General features: G+C 43.9%; 2 protein-coding genes across 4 annotated transcripts in view; one reads left to right on the forward strand and one right to left on the reverse strand.

Moving 5' to 3' along the window:
• Nucleotides 1-3,798: 3,798 nt before the first annotated feature.
• Nucleotides 3,799-6,325, reverse strand: LOC106574382 (high affinity 3',5'-cyclic-AMP phosphodiesterase 7A-like). The gene is made up of 2 exons (XM_045696697.2): nt 6,316-6,325; nt 3,799-5,101 (listed from the first exon to the last, which is right to left on the reverse strand). Exons 1-2 carry the CDS (start codon nt 6,323-6,325, stop codon nt 3,912-3,914), a joined length of 1,200 nt encoding a protein of 399 aa, XP_045552653.2. The 3' UTR covers nt 3,799-3,911.
• Nucleotides 6,326-11,648: 5,323 nt separating this feature from the next.
• LOC106574323 (ATP-binding cassette sub-family B member 6) overlaps nt 11,649-16,711 on the forward strand; it is a 42,264-nt gene continuing 37,201 nt past the window's right edge. For 2 of the 3 annotated variants that reach the window (XM_014150165.3, XM_082962814.1), the window contains exons 1-2: nt 11,649-11,848; nt 13,031-13,558. In XM_014150165.3, the coding sequence (XP_014005640.2) occupies nt 13,043-13,558 (516 nt within the window). In that variant the 5' untranslated portion in view covers nt 11,649-11,848; nt 13,031-13,042. Of the gene's footprint in view, nt 11,849-13,030; nt 13,559-16,335; nt 16,410-16,711 lie in introns of those variants that run through there. The other variant, XM_045697560.2, reaches the window with a different exon arrangement.

Consider the following 16,711-nt stretch of genomic DNA (forward strand, 5'->3'; position numbering starts at 1 on the left):
TTCCCAGTCATGTGAAATCCATAGATTACAGCCTAATGAATTTATTTCTATTGACTTATTTCCTCATATGAACTATAATTCAGTAAAAGCAATGAAATTGTTGCGTTTATATTTTTGTTCAGTATATACAGTATCTGTCAAAAGTTTGGACCCACCTACTCATTCCAGGGTTTTTAGAATGGAATTATCTAGTAACCAAAAAAGTGTTAAACAAATCAAAATATATTTTAGATTTTAGATTCTTCAAAGTAGCCACCCTTTGCCTTGATGACAGCTTTTGACACTCTTGGCATACTCTCAACCGGCTTCACCTGGAATGCTTTTCCAACTGTCTTGAAGGAGTTCCCACATATGCTGAGCACTTGTTGGCTGCATTTCCTTCACTTTGTGGTTCAACTCATCCCAAACCATCTCAATTGGGTTGAGGTCAGGTGATTGTGGAGGCCAGGTCTCTTGATGCAGCACTCTAACACTCTCCTTCTTGGTTAAATAGCCCTTACACAGCCTGGAGGTGTTGAAAAACAAATTAAAGTCCCACTAACCACAAACCAGATGGGATAGCGTATCGCTGCAGAATGCTGTGGTAGCCATGCTGGTTAAATATGCCTTGAATTCTAAATACATCACAGACAGTGTCACCAGCAAAGCACCCCCACACCATCACACCTCCTCCTCCATGCTTCATGGTGGGAACCACACATGTGGAGATCATCCGTTCACCTACTCTGCATCTCACAAAGACACGGTGCTTAGAACCAAAAATCTAAAATCTCGACTCATCAAACCAAAGGCCAGATTTCCACTGGTCTAATGTCCATTGCTCGTGTTTCTTGGCCCAACCAAGTCTCTTCTTCTTATTGGTGTCCTTTAGTAGTGGTTTCTTTGCAGCAATTCGACCATGAAGGCCTGATTCACGTAGTCTCCTCTGAACAGTTGATGTTGAGCTATGTGAAGCATTTATTTGGGCTGCAATTTCTGAGGCTGGTAACTCTAATGAACTTATCCTCTGCAGCATAGGTAACTCTGGTGTCACACCCTGATCTGTTTCACCTGTCTTTGTGATTGTCTCCACCCCCCTCCTGGTGTCGCTCATCTGCCCCATTATCCCCTATGTATATCTACCTGTGTTCTCTGTTTGTCTGTTGCCAATTTGTTTTGTTGCGTCAAGCCTACCAGCGGTTTCCCTCTGCGCCTGTCTCTCGATTGTTCCTGTTTCCTAGTTTTCCCGGTGTTGTCCATTCTGCCTGCCCTGAGCCTGCCTGCCATCCTGTACCTTTGCCCCACCTTTCTGTATTACTGACCTTTGCCTGCCCTGAGCCTGCCTGCCGTCCTCTACCTTTGCCCCACCTAACTGGATTACCGACCTCTGCCTGCCCTGGACCTGCTTTTTGCTTGCCCTTGTTCAATTAATAAACTGTCGTTACTTCGACGTTGTCTGCATCTGGGTCTTACCTGAAAGGTGATATCTGGGTATTCCTTTCCTGTGGCGGTTCTCATGAGAGCCAGTTTCATCATAGCACTTGATGGTTTTTGAAACTGCACTTGAAGAAACTTTAAAAGTTATTGACATTTTCCACATTGACTGACCTTCATGTCTCAAAGTAATGACGGACTGTCGTTTCTCTTTGCTTATTTGAGTTGTTCTTGCCATTATATGGACTTGGTCTTTTACCAAATAGGGCTATCTTCTGTATACCACCCCTACCTTGTCACAGCACAACTGATTGGCACAAATGCATTAAGAAGGAAAGAAATTCCACAAATGAACTTTTAACAAGTTACACCTGTTAATTGAAATGCATTCCAGGTGACTACCTCATGAAGCTGGTTGAGAGAATGCCAAGAGTGTGCAAAGCTGTCATCAAGGCAAAGGGTGGCTACTTTGAAGAATCTCCAATATAAAATATATTTTGATTTGTTTCACACTTCTTTGGTTACTACATGATTCCATATGTGTTATTTCATAGTTTTGATGTATTCACTATTAGTCTACAATGTAGAAAATAGTAAAAAATTAAGAAAATCCCTTGAATGAGTCGGTGTGTCCAAACTTTTGACTGGTACTCTATATATAATATATGTAGGCCAATAAAGTGCATTCAGAAAGTATTCAGACCTCTTGACTTTTGACACATTTTGTTACGTTACAGCCTTATTCTAAAATTGATTACATTTTTATTTTTTTCTCATCAATATACATACAATATCCCATAATGACAAAGCAAAAACAGGTTTTTAGAATGTTTGCAAATGTATTAAAAACAAAAAAACGGAAATACATTATTTACATAAGTATTCAGACCCTTTGCTATGAGACTCGAAATTGATCTCAGGTGTATCCTGTTTCCGTTGATCACCCTTGAGAGTCCACCTGTGGTAAATTCAATTGATTGGACATGATTTGGAAAGGCACAAGTTCCCACAGTTGACAGTGCATGTCAGAGCAATGATCAAGCCACGAATTGTCCGTATAGCTCCGAGACAGGATTGTGCCGAGGCACAGATCTGGGGAAGGTTACCAAAACATTTCTGCAGCATTGAAGGTCCCCAAGAACACAGTGGACTGTAACCACCAATGTATGGGGTATTGTGTGTAGAGTGATGGATGAATAAATTAATTTAATCCATTTTAGAATAAGGCTGTGATGTAACAAAATGTGTAAAAGGTCAAGGGGTCTGAATACTTTCCGAATGCACTGTATACATCATTTTAATAGCAGGACACTGTAAAGTTTATTATCCATCTGAAGAAGGTTTGAATCCTTAGCAACCTGCCTACACTGTCACGCCCTGATCTGTTTCACCTGTCCTTGTGCTTGTCTCCACCCCCTTCCAGGTGTCGCCCATCTTCCCCATTATCCCTTGTGTATTTATACCTGTCGTTTGCCTGCCCCTGTGGTTACAATAAACGTTGTTACTTCACACAGTCTGCACTTGGGTCTTACCTTGATTCCTGATATACACATTGTTTGAAGTACAGTAGACCAACATACAAACTGTAGTAGTTCAAAGCTTTGTGCATGTAAACCTTGGTAGAGCATGGGTAGAGTAGGCATTGTGGCGCTCATGTGAATTTCCTTTCTTTTTCGGCTTCAGACCAATGCCTTCTTCTCACTTAAAACATATTTTTTGGTATTTACTTTCCATGGTTTTTACACCAAAACGTGATTATGCAACATTATTATATAACATTATAATACAGCATAACACAGCAATACAAACAAAGTAAAAATACATAATGACAAATGGCAACAGAAATAATGTAGTTATTAGTATTAATTTAATATTAACAATTGATTTTCCAAAGGGAAGTGAAAAAACACAGACCTATTTAAGCCAATATGGAGGAAACTGGAATAAAAATCCCTGGTCTCAAGACAATTGAGCAAGTTCCTAAAAAATACACAAAATTATCAACATGTACCCATTAAGAGGGCTATTTATATATGAAATTACAATGCATGTAGGTAAACACAGACACATAGTGTACATATACGCTCACGCATCGATACACATGCACCCACACATGGGTGTACACGCACACACCTGTTTTTCTATCCTTGTGGGGACCTAAAATTGATTTCCATTAAAAATCCTATCTTCCCTAACCCCTAACCTCTAAACCTAACTCCTATCCCTAAAACTACCCCCTAACCCTAATTATAACCCTAACCCCTAAGCTTAAAATAGCCTTTGTCCTTGTGGGGACGTGGGAAATGTCCCGATGAAGGAGAATTGTCCTTGTTTTACTATCCTTGTGGGTACTTTGGGGTATGTCAGGTCCCACAAGGATAGAAGAACAAGACATTTACATTTTACATTTAAGTCATTTAGCAGACGCTCTTATCCAGAGCGACTTACAAATTTCACTCTTTCTCACCTCACCGTGGGCGCCAGTCATGCTTGGCATGTCATGACCCTTTGCTTCCCTGAGGTAATACTTTGGAGTTTGAGTCTTTGGTGGCAGGAGTCCTCTGTTCCTCTGAGACCCTACTAGAGCTAGCCTCCTGCTTGTCCTTCCCCTCCTTCCAGCCTTGCTTGTTCAGGCTCAGGTGGCTCATCATGGTCATGGAGAGCCGTGTGTCAGAGAAGCGTGACCATTCCACAAAGAGAGGCTCTACCACGTACGCCATGAAGCCAATCTGTATATTGGCAACCGAGTTGGATTGCCTGTCACAGAGTGGGGTTACTTCAAGATTATGTTTCCGCTCAATGTCACCTTGGTGGAAGAACTCCTCCGTCACTTTCTCGCTCCACTGTTTGCTGAGTTTCCACGGGCGGCAGGGGTTGCAGATGTCCGCACACTTCAGAGCCATCTGAAGGATAAAGTGTCGATGTCCTCCGTTAGTGAGGCAGAGCTCTCCCTTGTCCAAGTGTGTCCTGAACTCTGAAAGATAGTCATTCTGCCTGCTGATGTCCGTAGCCAGAATCAGGGATCCAAGCCTCTCCTCCATGTTCAATCTGTCTTCAGTGGGGAGGTGGGACAGCAGGTCTGATTCACGGAGCAGGCCCACCGCAGACTTCCAGTGGTGATTCTCCAAAACTGAGCTATTCTTGTACAGTGCTGCAAGGTAATGGTCCGTTTTGATGAGGAAAGGCTGGTTGACACCTGGATGGTCCAGATCATGGGTGGCAACAGCAAGCAGACCCAGCAGGATATCACAGGAGGTCAGCGTCTCAGCAAGCTTGGGCTCCTGCAAGTAGCAATACATGGCCTGAGTCACATCTGCAGCGTGGACTGCATTGTGGTAGGGGTTCTGGCAGTGGTAGTCCTCTTGAATCATGACTAAAAATCTCCTAAGTTTAACCATGTCCAACTGGAAGAGCTCAATTAACCCATACGTGTTGAATAAGTGAAAGGTCAGGTTGACGAGGCTGTTCCCGTTCGTAAGTCTGTCAAACAGGAAAATATCAAAGTTCCAGTTTCCAACCTTCTGCAGCATTAACTTGGCTTGACCTGTGAAGTCATCGTCAAGGATGTAGCCTAGAGGGTTGGAGGCTGGGATGCCGTGAAAGAACCGTGACGAGTGGAGGTACCTCTGAAAGCTCAGCAGCCTTCGGACATTCCTGGCAGACACAGGCCGCGCAGCCTCAGGTCGGGCTATGGAAACATAAGTACAGAACCATTTACATTAGCTATGGTTGAAATGCACTGACTTTCTTTTAAAGCTAAGCCAAGTTTATATAGCTAACAACTGAATCCATTTCCAGTAAGAGTAACATCATGCTTTGTTGCATTATCTTTCAAGAAGATGTCTATATTTTCTTTCTTTTCCATAAAGTCTACTTTCAAGTTGCAGTTAGCTAGCTAGGTCACATGTTGTTAAAACAAACACTAGGATTTGTCTGACCACACACATTGTGTGACTGTCAGTCATATGAAGGCTGAAGTGCTGCAGTTTATCATAACGTTCTCTGAGTAAGTTATCTAGGGTTTATTTCCAGAAGATAGAAGAAGCTGAGGAGATAATATAAGGACATATGGAATAGTGTACATGTTATCAACAGGTCCACTCAAGTCAGAGCAACTTCACTGTGTTATTTGATTGATGCCCAATTAGCTGAGGTCATCATGCAGGCCTTAAAGAGGGGTTTATTATTAAAGGAATTAACAAACTTTTACATTGATTTTATTTATTTGAAGCTAATTCTTGGGCTACAATACCTCTTTTGCCAATTGGCCTGGAGCCTTAATTGTCGACATGGAGCCCCGCCGATCCATCAGGACTGGTCTGCCGACGTAATCGTCTGATATGGTTTTAACAGGCTTTTCCATTGCGATGTCACCGAAGACCCATCTGCTAGCCCAGGCCCGTTAGCTTTCTGAACACTGTGTCTCCCGCTCGCCTAGCGTAGTAGCGACTAACGAACGGCTCCCTGACTCACCTATTGCTGCTCATTGGACCCTATGATCACTCGGCTACACAGCTGATGCCTGCTGGACTGTTCATTAATACTGTACCTCATTTTGTTTATCTGTAGGCCCCAGCCTCGAACTCAGGTCCTGTGTGTACCTAACTGACCCTCTCTGCCCATTCATTGCCATTTACCCGTTGTTGTCTTAGCTCTCCCGACCAATCACCTGTGATTGCTTTATGCCTCTCTAATGTCAATATGCCTTGTCTACTGCTGTTTCGGTTAGTTTTATTGTTTTATTTCCCTGTAGAGCCCTCTGTCCCACACAACATGCCTTAGATAGCTCTTTTGTTCCACCCCCCACACATGCTGACACCTCATCTGGCTTAACTGGTGCCTACAGATACACAACCGCTCTCATCGTCACTCAATGCCTAGGTTTACCTCCACTGTACTCACATCCTACCATACCTACCATTATGCTCCAAATGTATTCTGCCATGCCCAGAAATCAGCTCCTTTAATCCTCTGTTCCCAACGCACAAGACGACCAGTTCTTATAGCCTTTAGCCATACCCTTAGCCTACTCCTCCTCTGTCCCTCTGGTGATGTAGAGGTTAACCCAGGCCCTGTAGCCCCCAGTACTACACCTATTCCCCAGGCACTCTCATTTGTTGACTTCTGTAACCGTAAAAGCCTTGGTTTCATGCATGTTAACATCAGAAGCCTCCTCCCGAAGTTTGTTTTATTCACTGCTTTAGCACACTCCGCCAACCCTGATGTCCTAGCCTTGTCTGAATCCTGGCTTAGGAAGGCCACCAAAAATTCAGAAATGTCCATCCCCAACTACAACATTTTCCGTCAAGATAGAACTGCCAAAGGGGGCGGAGTTGCAATCTACTGCAGAGATAGCCTGCAGAGTTCTGTTTTACTATCCAGGTCTGTGCCCAAACAGTTCAAGCTTTAAAAATCCACCTTTCCAGAAATAAGTCTCTCACTGTTGACGCTTGTTGTAGACCCCCTCAGCCCCCAGCTGTGCCCTGGACACCATATGTGAATTGATTGCCCCCCATCTATCTTCAGAGTTTGTACTGTTATGTGACCGAAACTGGGATATGCTTAACACCCCGGCCATCCTACAATCTAAGATAGATGCCCTCAATCTCACACAAATTATCAAGGAACCTACCAGGTACAACCCTAAATCCGTAAACATGGGCACCCTCATAGATATCATCCTGAACAACTTGCCCTCCAAATACACCTCTGCTGTCTTCAACCAGGATCTCAGCAATCACTGCATCATTGCCTGCGTCCGTAACGGGTCCGCGGTCAAACGACCACCCCCATCACTGTCAAACGCTCCCTAAAATACTTCAGTGAGCAGGCCTTTCTAATCAACCTGGCCCGGGTATCCTGGAAGGATATTGACCCCATCCCGTCAGTACAGGATGCCTGGTTGCTCTTTAAAAGTGCTTTCTTCGCCATCTTAAATGAGCATGCCCCATTCAAAAAATGTAGAACTAAGAACAGATATAGCCCCTGCTTCACTCCTGACTTGACTGCCCTTGACCAGCACAAAAACGGCCTGTGGCGTACTGCATTAGCATCGAATAGCCCCCGCGATATGCAACCTTTCAGGGAAGTCAGGAACCAATATACACAGTCAGTTAGGCAAGCAAAGGCTAGCTTTTTCAAACAGAAATTTGCATCCTGTAGCACTAATTCCCAAAAGTTTGGGGACACTGTAAAGTCCATGGAGAGTGAGAGCACCTCCTCCCAGCTGCCAACTGCACTGAGGCTAGGAAACACTGTCACCACCGATAAATCTACGATAATCGATCATTTCAATAAGCATTTTTCTACGGCCGGCCATGCTTTTCACCTGGCTATCCCTACCCCGGCCAACAGCTCTGCACCCCCCGCAGCAACATGCCCAAGCCCCCCCCCCCACCCACTCTCCTTCACCCAAATCCAGATAGCTGATGTTCTGAAAGAGCTGCAAAATCTGGACCCCTACGAATCAGCTGGGCTAGACAATCTGGACCCTCTCTTTCTAAAATTATCCGCAGCAATTGTTGCAGCCCCTGTTATTAGCCTGTTCAACCTCTCTTTCATAGCGTCTGAGATCCCTAAAGATTGGAAAGCTGCCGCGGTCATCTGCCTTTTCAAAGGGGGAGACACTCTAGACCCACCTGTTACAGACCTATATTCATCATGCCCTGCCTTTCTAAAGTCTTCAAAAGTCAATTTAACAAACAGATCACCGACCATTTCGAATCCCACCGTACCTTCTCCGCTATGTAATCTGGTTTCCGAGCTGGTCATGGGTGCACCCAGTACTGTGCAGCCGTCTTCATCGACCTGGCCAAGGCTTTCGACTCTGTCAATCACTGCATTCTTATCGGCATACTCAATAGCCTTGGTTTCTCAAATGACTGCCTCGCCTGATTCACCAACTACTTCTCTGATAGAGTTCAGTGTGTCAAATCGGAGGGCCAAATCGGAAGGCCTGTTGTCCGGACCTCTGGCAGTCTCTATGGGGGTGCCACAGGGTTCAATTCTCGGGCTGACTCTTTTCTCTGTAGACATCAATGATATATATATCAATGATGTCACTTTTGCTGCTGGTGATTCTCTGATCCACCTCTACGCAGACGACACCATTCTGTATACATCTGGCCCTTCTTCGGACACCATGTCAACAAACCTCCAAACGAGCTTCAATGCCATACAACACTCCTTCCGTGGCCTCCAACTGCTCTTAAATGCTAGTAAAACTAAATGCATGCTCTTCAACCGATTGCTGCACGCACCCTCCAGCCCAACTACCATCACTACTCTGGACGGTTCTGACTTAGAATATATGGACAACTACAAATACCCAGGTGTCTGGTTAGACTGTAAACTCTATTTCCAGACTTGCATTAAGCATCTCCAATCCAAAATTAAATCTAGAATCGGCTTCCTATTTCGCAACGAAGCCTCCTTCACTCATGCTGCCAAACATACCCTCATAAAACTGACTATCCTACCGATCTTTGACTTCGGCAATGTAATTTACAAAATAACCTCCAACACTCTACTCAGCAAATTGGATTTAGTCTACCACAGTGCCATCCGTTTTGTCACTAAAGCCCCATATACTACCCACCCCTGCGACCTGTACGGTCTTGTTGGCTGGCCCTCACTACATATCCATCGCCAAACCCTCTGGCTCCAGGTCATCTATAAGTCTTTGCTAGGCAAAGCCCCGCCTTATCTCAACTCACTGGTCACCATAGCAACTCCCACCCATAGCACGCGCTTCAGCAGGTATAATTCACTGGTCATCACCAAAGCCAACACCTCCTTTTGCTGCCTTTCCTTCCAGTTCTCTGCTGCCAATGACTGGAACAAATTGCAAAAGTCACTGAAGCTGGAGACTTATATCTCCCTCACTAGCTATAAGCATCAGCTGTCAGAGCAGCTTACCGATCACTGCACCTGTACACAGCCCATCTGTAAATAGCCCACCCAACTACCTCATCCCCATATTGTTATTTGTTTTGCTCTTTTGCACCCCAGTATCTCGACTTGCACATCATCATCTGCGCATCACTCCAGTGTTAATGATAAATTGTAATTATTTCGCCACTATGGTCTATTTATTGCCTTTAACTCCCTAATCTTACTATCTTTGCACACACTGTATATAGATTGTTCTATTGTGTTATTGATTGTACTTTTGTTTATCCCTTGTGTAACTCTGTGTTGTTTTTGTCGCACTGCTTTGCTTTATCTTGGCCAGGCCGCAGTTGTAAATGAGAACTTGTTCTCAACTGGCCTACTTGGTTAAATAAAGGTGAAATAAAAAATAAAATAAATACCTCCCCAGCAGATCTACAAATCTCTATTGCACTCCACACTGCCCTCTCCCACCTGGACAAAAGGAACACCTATGTGAGACTAATGTTCATTGACTACAGCTCAGCGTTCAATACCACAGTGCCCTCCAAGCTCATCACTAAGGTAAGCACCCTGGGACTGAACACCTCCTTCTGCAACTAGATCCTGGACTTCCTGACGGGCTTCCCCCAGGTGGTGAGGGTAGGCAATAACACCTCTGCCATGCTGAACCTCAACACTGGTGCCCCTCAGGGGTGCGGCTTAGTTCCTTCCTGTATGCCTTGTTCACCCACGACTGCGTGGCCAAGTACAACTCCGACACCATCATTAAGAGTGCTGATGACACAACGGTGGTAGGCCTGATCACTGATGACAATGAGACCGCTTATAAGGAGGAAGTCAGAAACCTGGCAGTGTAGTGCCAGGACAACAACTTCTCCCTCAACATCAGCAAGACAAAGGAGCTGACCGTGGACTATAGGACACGGATCGCCGAGGACGCCCCATTCACATCGAACGGGCTGTAGTGGAGCGGGTCGAGAGCTTCAAGTTCCTCAGTGTCCACATCACTATCATGGTCCATAAACACCAAATCAGTCGTGAAGAGGGCAGGACAACGCCTCTTCCCCCACAGGAGGCTGAAAAGATTTGGCATGGGCCCTCAGATTCTCAAAAGGTTATACAGTTGCACCATTGAGAGCATCTTGAATGGCTTCATCACCACTTGGTATGGCAACTGCTTGGCATCCGACCGCAAGCTGCTACAGAGGGTAATGCGCACGGCCCAGGACATCACTGGGGCCGAGCTCCCTTCCATCCAGGTCCTCTATACCAGGCGGTGTCAGAGGAAGGCCCTAAAAATGTGCTAATTCTCCAGACACCCAAGTCATAGACTGTTCTCTCTGCTACCGCACGGTAAGCAGTACCGATGCACCAAGTCTAGAACCAACAAGACCCTGAACAGCTTCTACCCCCAAGCCATAAGGCTGCTACATAGTTAGTTAAATAGTTAACCAAATAGCCACCCGGATTATCTGCATTGACCCCATTTACCCTTTTGTCTCATTACATATGCTGCTGCTACTGTTTATTATCCGTCCTGTTGACTAATCACTTAATTCCTAGTTATACATACAGATCTATCTCAATTAACTCATTACACATCAACTCTGTACTGGTACCCTGTGTATATAGCCAAGTTATCATTACTCATAGTTTATTTATTATTAGTTTTATTATTACATTTTATTACTTCTCTATTTTCTTTCTGCATTGTTGGGAGGGGCCATAAGTTAACATTTCACTGTTTTTCTGCACCTGTTGTTTACAAGGCATACGACAAATACAATTTGATTTGTAATGCATTGAAATTTCTACTCCTCATTTTGATAGGACTTGCAGGAATGATCAAATGTATTTTCTTATCCATCTGTAGCTAAGATGTTGGTATACCGACAGCCTATTCCTCTCTGTACATTTACATTTCAGTAATTTAGCAGATGATCTTACCCAGAGCGACTTACAGTAGTGAATGCATAGATTTCATTTCATGAATTTTGTATAATTTTTTTTACACTGGCCCCCCCGTGGGAATCGAACCAACAACCATGCTGGCGTTGCACACACACCATGCTGGCGTTGCACACACACCATGCTGGCGTTGCACACACACCATGCTGGCGTTGCACACACACCATGCTGGCGTTGCAAACACCATGCGCTACCAACTGAGCCACAGGGAAGACTGTAGACTATGATGAGACCCAGCGTTCAGATGGCATTTTGATGTGAGGTATGTCTTTGTATATACCGACATCTACTGGTCATATATGAGATTGCGTAACATTCGTTTTGAACATACTTGTGAGCCAGGGGGCTCTAGGACCCGTTCAGGCAGTGTTTTGTAGGAAAGTGTCGATTGTCGAGTCATGGATTACTTCGCTCCTGTATGCCGCAAGAAGAATAAGGATCATTTACAAGTGGATACAACAAAATGACCATTATTGTTATTTTTTACTTTTAATATCTCTTCGCGTAAAACGGGTTATTTGTTGGGAGCTTCAATTCACTAAATCGCTTTCCAGCACCAGCTTGTCTTGAGAAGGTGAGTATTGTAATAACAGCAACAGATCTAAGCTAGCTAATTTAGCTAACGTTAGCTATCTTGAATTACTACTGTAAATCTGACGCTCGTCGTCACAGTCACATTGTTTAAATACGCTCGGTCTGTCAAAGAGCTGGACACCAAGAAAAACAGGCTAAACAATGCCACAGGGGGATATGGATCTTGATTCCTATGATGATATCTGTAGCGCTCAAGAAATGATTCCATAAGAGCAACATAACTTTTTTGTAAAACATAATCTGAAGCATTTGTTTAAAGTTCCATATCACATGACAACAAAAACAATGGAGTAGTAGGGGTTAATAGTTTTTTGGGGGGTTATGATAATAAAGTGCAGTTGTTCTTTCATTAAGATAAGTCATGTACATCCAAATTAATAATTGTATTAGTTGAAATTACAATGTGCACAGTGACCTCTCTGAACTGGAGCTTGTGAGGGCTTGTTCCAACATGCCAAGCTACTCCATGGTACATGTGTCGGCATACCACTGTAACCTAATTCTATGATATTTTGAATGAATATCAGTTGATGAAATGTGATGTGTTTTGGGTGTCTTAAGTGCCTTGACTGAATCAGAATTGGTCCACTGCCCACCCCAGATGACTGGCTGGGGTGCTTTTAGGAGCCATGACTGAAGCACTAACCATATTTTAAAGTTCACAGCCCGATATAGCAGGGTTGGCCTGGATCTCTTAGGGATATTCAAGTCTGTTGAATGATTATAGACTAGGAAGAGATGCTTGCTGTGTTTTGCTTCATAGTACAACACACACACCTCAAGGAGATTAAATCTGCTCTTGACCCTGATACATTAAGTAGGGTATAGCATGATTGACCTGCAAAATAATGAACAGGTGTCCATTGTGTTGACTAACTTCACTTTTCATCGCTGCTGGGGGAGTTATGAATGTTGAATGTCGTCATGAATAGCAGTTCAGAATAGGATACAAATAAGTTCCGGTGCAAATTCGAAAATACTATTTTGGAAAACTAATTTCATGCAATCAACTGTATGATTTCCTTTGCCGGTCTGGCCTTTTTAAAGTCTCTTAACGTACATGCGGACCAGGTTTATGATATTGAGCCCTATGTGTAGGGTTAATGTGGTAGTAATATGTCTGTTATAGTGAATACTCTCTTTCCCCTCCCTGTCTCCCCAGCTCCCAGCCACCATGGTGGTAGTGCAAAGCTACTGTGAGGCCAGCGCTTCCATTTCCGAAGCCTGGCTGGAGGGCGGCATCTCGCCCTGCTTCTACTTCACCCTGGTGCCCACCGTCCTGCTTACCCTCTCCTTCTTCTTCGGCGCCTTCCACTGCGTCTGCTACCGCCGCTACGGCACCGAGATGGAGCCCAAGTTCGTGCCGCGCTCGCGCCTCTATGGCCTCCAACTGGGAGTCTCCCTGCTCCTCCTGCTGCAGTTCCTAGGGGGGCTGGTGTGGAGGGCCGCCGGGGGAGGGGAGCTCCCCGGCTATGTGGTGCTGTACGGCTGCCTGTCCATGCTGGGCTGGGCCTGGGCCGTGTCCCTGCTAAAGCTGGAGAGGAGGTGGGTGCTGGTGAGGGACCGGACAAGGGGCCACAGCACGGTGCTGCTGCTCTTCTGGGCTGTGGCATTCTCAGCGGAGAACCTGGCCTTTGTCTCCTGGGCCAGCCCCTACTGGTGGTGGGGCCTGGAGAACACACAGAAGCAGGTGAGAGAGGAAGAGGGGTATGTTCAGGAGGGTGTAACATTATAGAATGTCCTCAATCTACAAATTAGTCAGAGAGGAATGTCTGTTCTACATAATGTATTTATATCTGAACGTTGCACGTTTGCCTACTGAACGTGGCACTGGAGTCTGTTTAGGAGGGTGTTGTAGAACAAACATGTTTAAATGTCAGGTTAAGATCTTTTCATTGCCTTTCTATCTGCAACGCAATGAACCCCACAGCTCAACCCTCAGTGAGGATAAACTGCCATCCCACTCCATAGTTTCATTGAGGTTGTTCAGATGTTGACATATAATGTTGCTTGATATAAGTATTAAACTTAGTTTCAACACTCCATTACACAAGTGTAGTAGTGGGCTTTCTAAAAACTTAAGTTAGTCTGCTCATAGGGTGTGATATCCATGTAAATGGGACACATAGGCTAGATGTAATATGGTTCTTACCAAGTAGCTACTTAATAACCTCTAAATCCCTTATTCATCATGAGTGTTGTGGTTGTATTTATTTTTATTTTTTAACAATCTATTACAAAGCAGTTTCTCACAAGTAGACTGCTAAAATAGAAACTGATTTTCCAACAATGACACAACAGTGGAAGGGAGGGGAGCCATGATCATTATTCAGCTATGAATAACTCTAGACGTGCTGAGTCACTTCCCCATCTTGCCCTTCCACATTCCTCTCCCTCTGGACACTCCCCCAAATAAATATACAGTTGAAGTTGGAAGTTTACATACACCTTAGCCAAATACATTTAAACTCAGTTTCACAATTCCTGACATTTAATCCTAGTAAAAATTCCCTGTCTTAGGTCAGTTAGGATCACCACTTTATTTTAAGAATGTGAAATGTCAGAATAATAACAGAGAGAATGATTAATTTCAGCTTTTATTTATTTCATCACATTCCCAGTGGGACAGAACTTTACATACACTCAATTAGTATTTGGTAGCATTGCCTTTAAATTGTTTATCTTGGGTCAAACGTTTCGGGTAGCCTTCCACAAGCTTCCCAAAATAAGTTGGGTGAATTTTGACCCATTCCTCCTGACAGAGCTGGTGTAACTGAGTCAGGTGGGTAGGCCTCCTCGCTCGCACACTCTCAGTTCTGCCCACAAAATGTCTATAGGATTGAGGTCAGGGCTTTGTGATGGCCACTCCAATACCTTGACTTTGTTGTCCTTAAGCCATTTTGCCACAACTTTGGAAGTATGCTTGGGGTAATTGTCCATTTGGAAGACCCATTTGCGACTAAGCTTTAACTTCCTGACTGATGTCTTGAGATGTTGCTTCAATATATCCACATAATTTTCCTCCCTCATGATGCCATCTATTTTGTGAAGTGCACCAGTCCCTCCTTCAGCAAAGCACCCCCACAACATGATGCTGCCACCCCCGTGCTTCACGGTTGGGATGGTGTTATTTGGCTTGCAAGCCTCCCCCTTTTTCCTCCAAACATAACGATGGTCATTATGGCCAAACAGTTCTATTTTTGTTTCATCAGACCAGAGGACATTTCTCCAAAAAGTACGATCTTTGTCCCCATGTGCAATTGCAAACCGTAGTCTGGCTTTTTAATGGCGGTTTTGGAGCAGTGGCTTCTTCCTTGCTGAGCGGCCTTTCAGGTTATGTCGATATAGGACTCGTTTTACTGTGGATATAGATACTTTTGTACCTGTTTCCTCCAGCATCTTCACAAGGTCCTTTGCTGTTGTTCTGGGATTGATTTGCACTTTTTACACAACTACGTTCATCTCTAGGAGACAGAACGCATCTCCTTCCTGAGCGGTATGACGGCTGCGTGGTCCCATGGTGTTTATACTTGCATACTATTGTTTGTACAGATGAACGTGGTACCTTCAGGCGTTTGGAAATTGCTCCCAAGGATGAACCAGACTTGTAGAGGTCTACAATGTTTTTTCTGAGGTCTTGGCTGATTTCTTTTGATTTTCCCATGATGTCAAGCAAAGAGGCACTGAGTTTGAAGGTAGGCCTTGAAATACATCCACAGGTACACCTCCAATTGATTCTCAAATGATGTCAATTAGCCTATCAGAAGCTTCTAAAGCCATGACACAATTTTCTTGAATTCTCCAAGCTGTTTAAAGGCACAGTCAACTTAGTGTATGTAAACTTCTGACCCACTGGAATTGTGATACAGTGAATTATAAGTGAAATAATCTGTCTGTAAACAATTGTTGGAAAAATGACTGTCATGCAAAGTAAATGTCCTAACCGACTTGCCAAAACTATAGTTTGTTAACAAGACATTTGTGGAGTGGTTGAAAAACAAGTTTTAATGACCCCAACCTAAGTGTATGTAAACTTCCGACTTCAACTGTATATATATATATGTGTATACTGTATATAGATGTAGTGTGTATACTGTAAATAGATGGCCTAGCCTACCTCTTTCAGGTAATACATTCAATGCAGTATTATCCTTGTATTTAGCTAGTTAATGATGGGTTATGCATAATAAGCTTCTAACTTATAGCCTCTCTTGCGCAATACGCACACCTGTGCTCCGCTGGCCTCTCGCCTTAAAAAACTCTCCTTAGCTTTTGGAATCCCATGCAGGACAAGCTAGACTAGAATAGCTTGATGGACATTATAGAACTCGCAGGTCATTTTAAAGAAGAACGAACGTGCGATGGCGGTAGGCTATAGCAGTTATTTATTCAGACCCATAGCCATTCAATCTTCGTGAAGAGAATTGAAAGCCTTCTGCATCTAATTCTAGTCCTATATTATTTAAGGATGTCATTAGAATGATGAAGATAAGGACAACTGTTGAAAGCGAGGAAGGAATGACGCAACAAGAGGAGATGAGGTATGCTAATAACATTAGGGGAAGTATTATGAAAGGTATATATGCGTCAGCCTACTAATTATACAAATAGGCCCTAATTTATTTTTCAAAGTTCAAATCAAATTCACTAGCCTATAGGCTACTTGTAACTTTGAGGCCGCATGTGCTACACCAGAATTGCATGTTATCTCCCTGCTTTATCATGGCTTGAACGATGTGCGTATTTTCAGTCTATATATTACAGTACAGTAATACAGTTAACACTCAAAGATTAGCATGCTGGAGCTTGTTTCATTTATTTACTGAAGAGAGCATATAGCTAG

The sequence above is a fragment of the Salmo salar genome, chromosome 16 (genome assembly GCF_965601325.2).
Source record: "Salmo salar chromosome 16, fSalSal1, whole genome shotgun sequence".
NCBI lineage: Eukaryota > Metazoa > Chordata > Actinopteri > Salmoniformes > Salmonidae > Salmo > Salmo salar.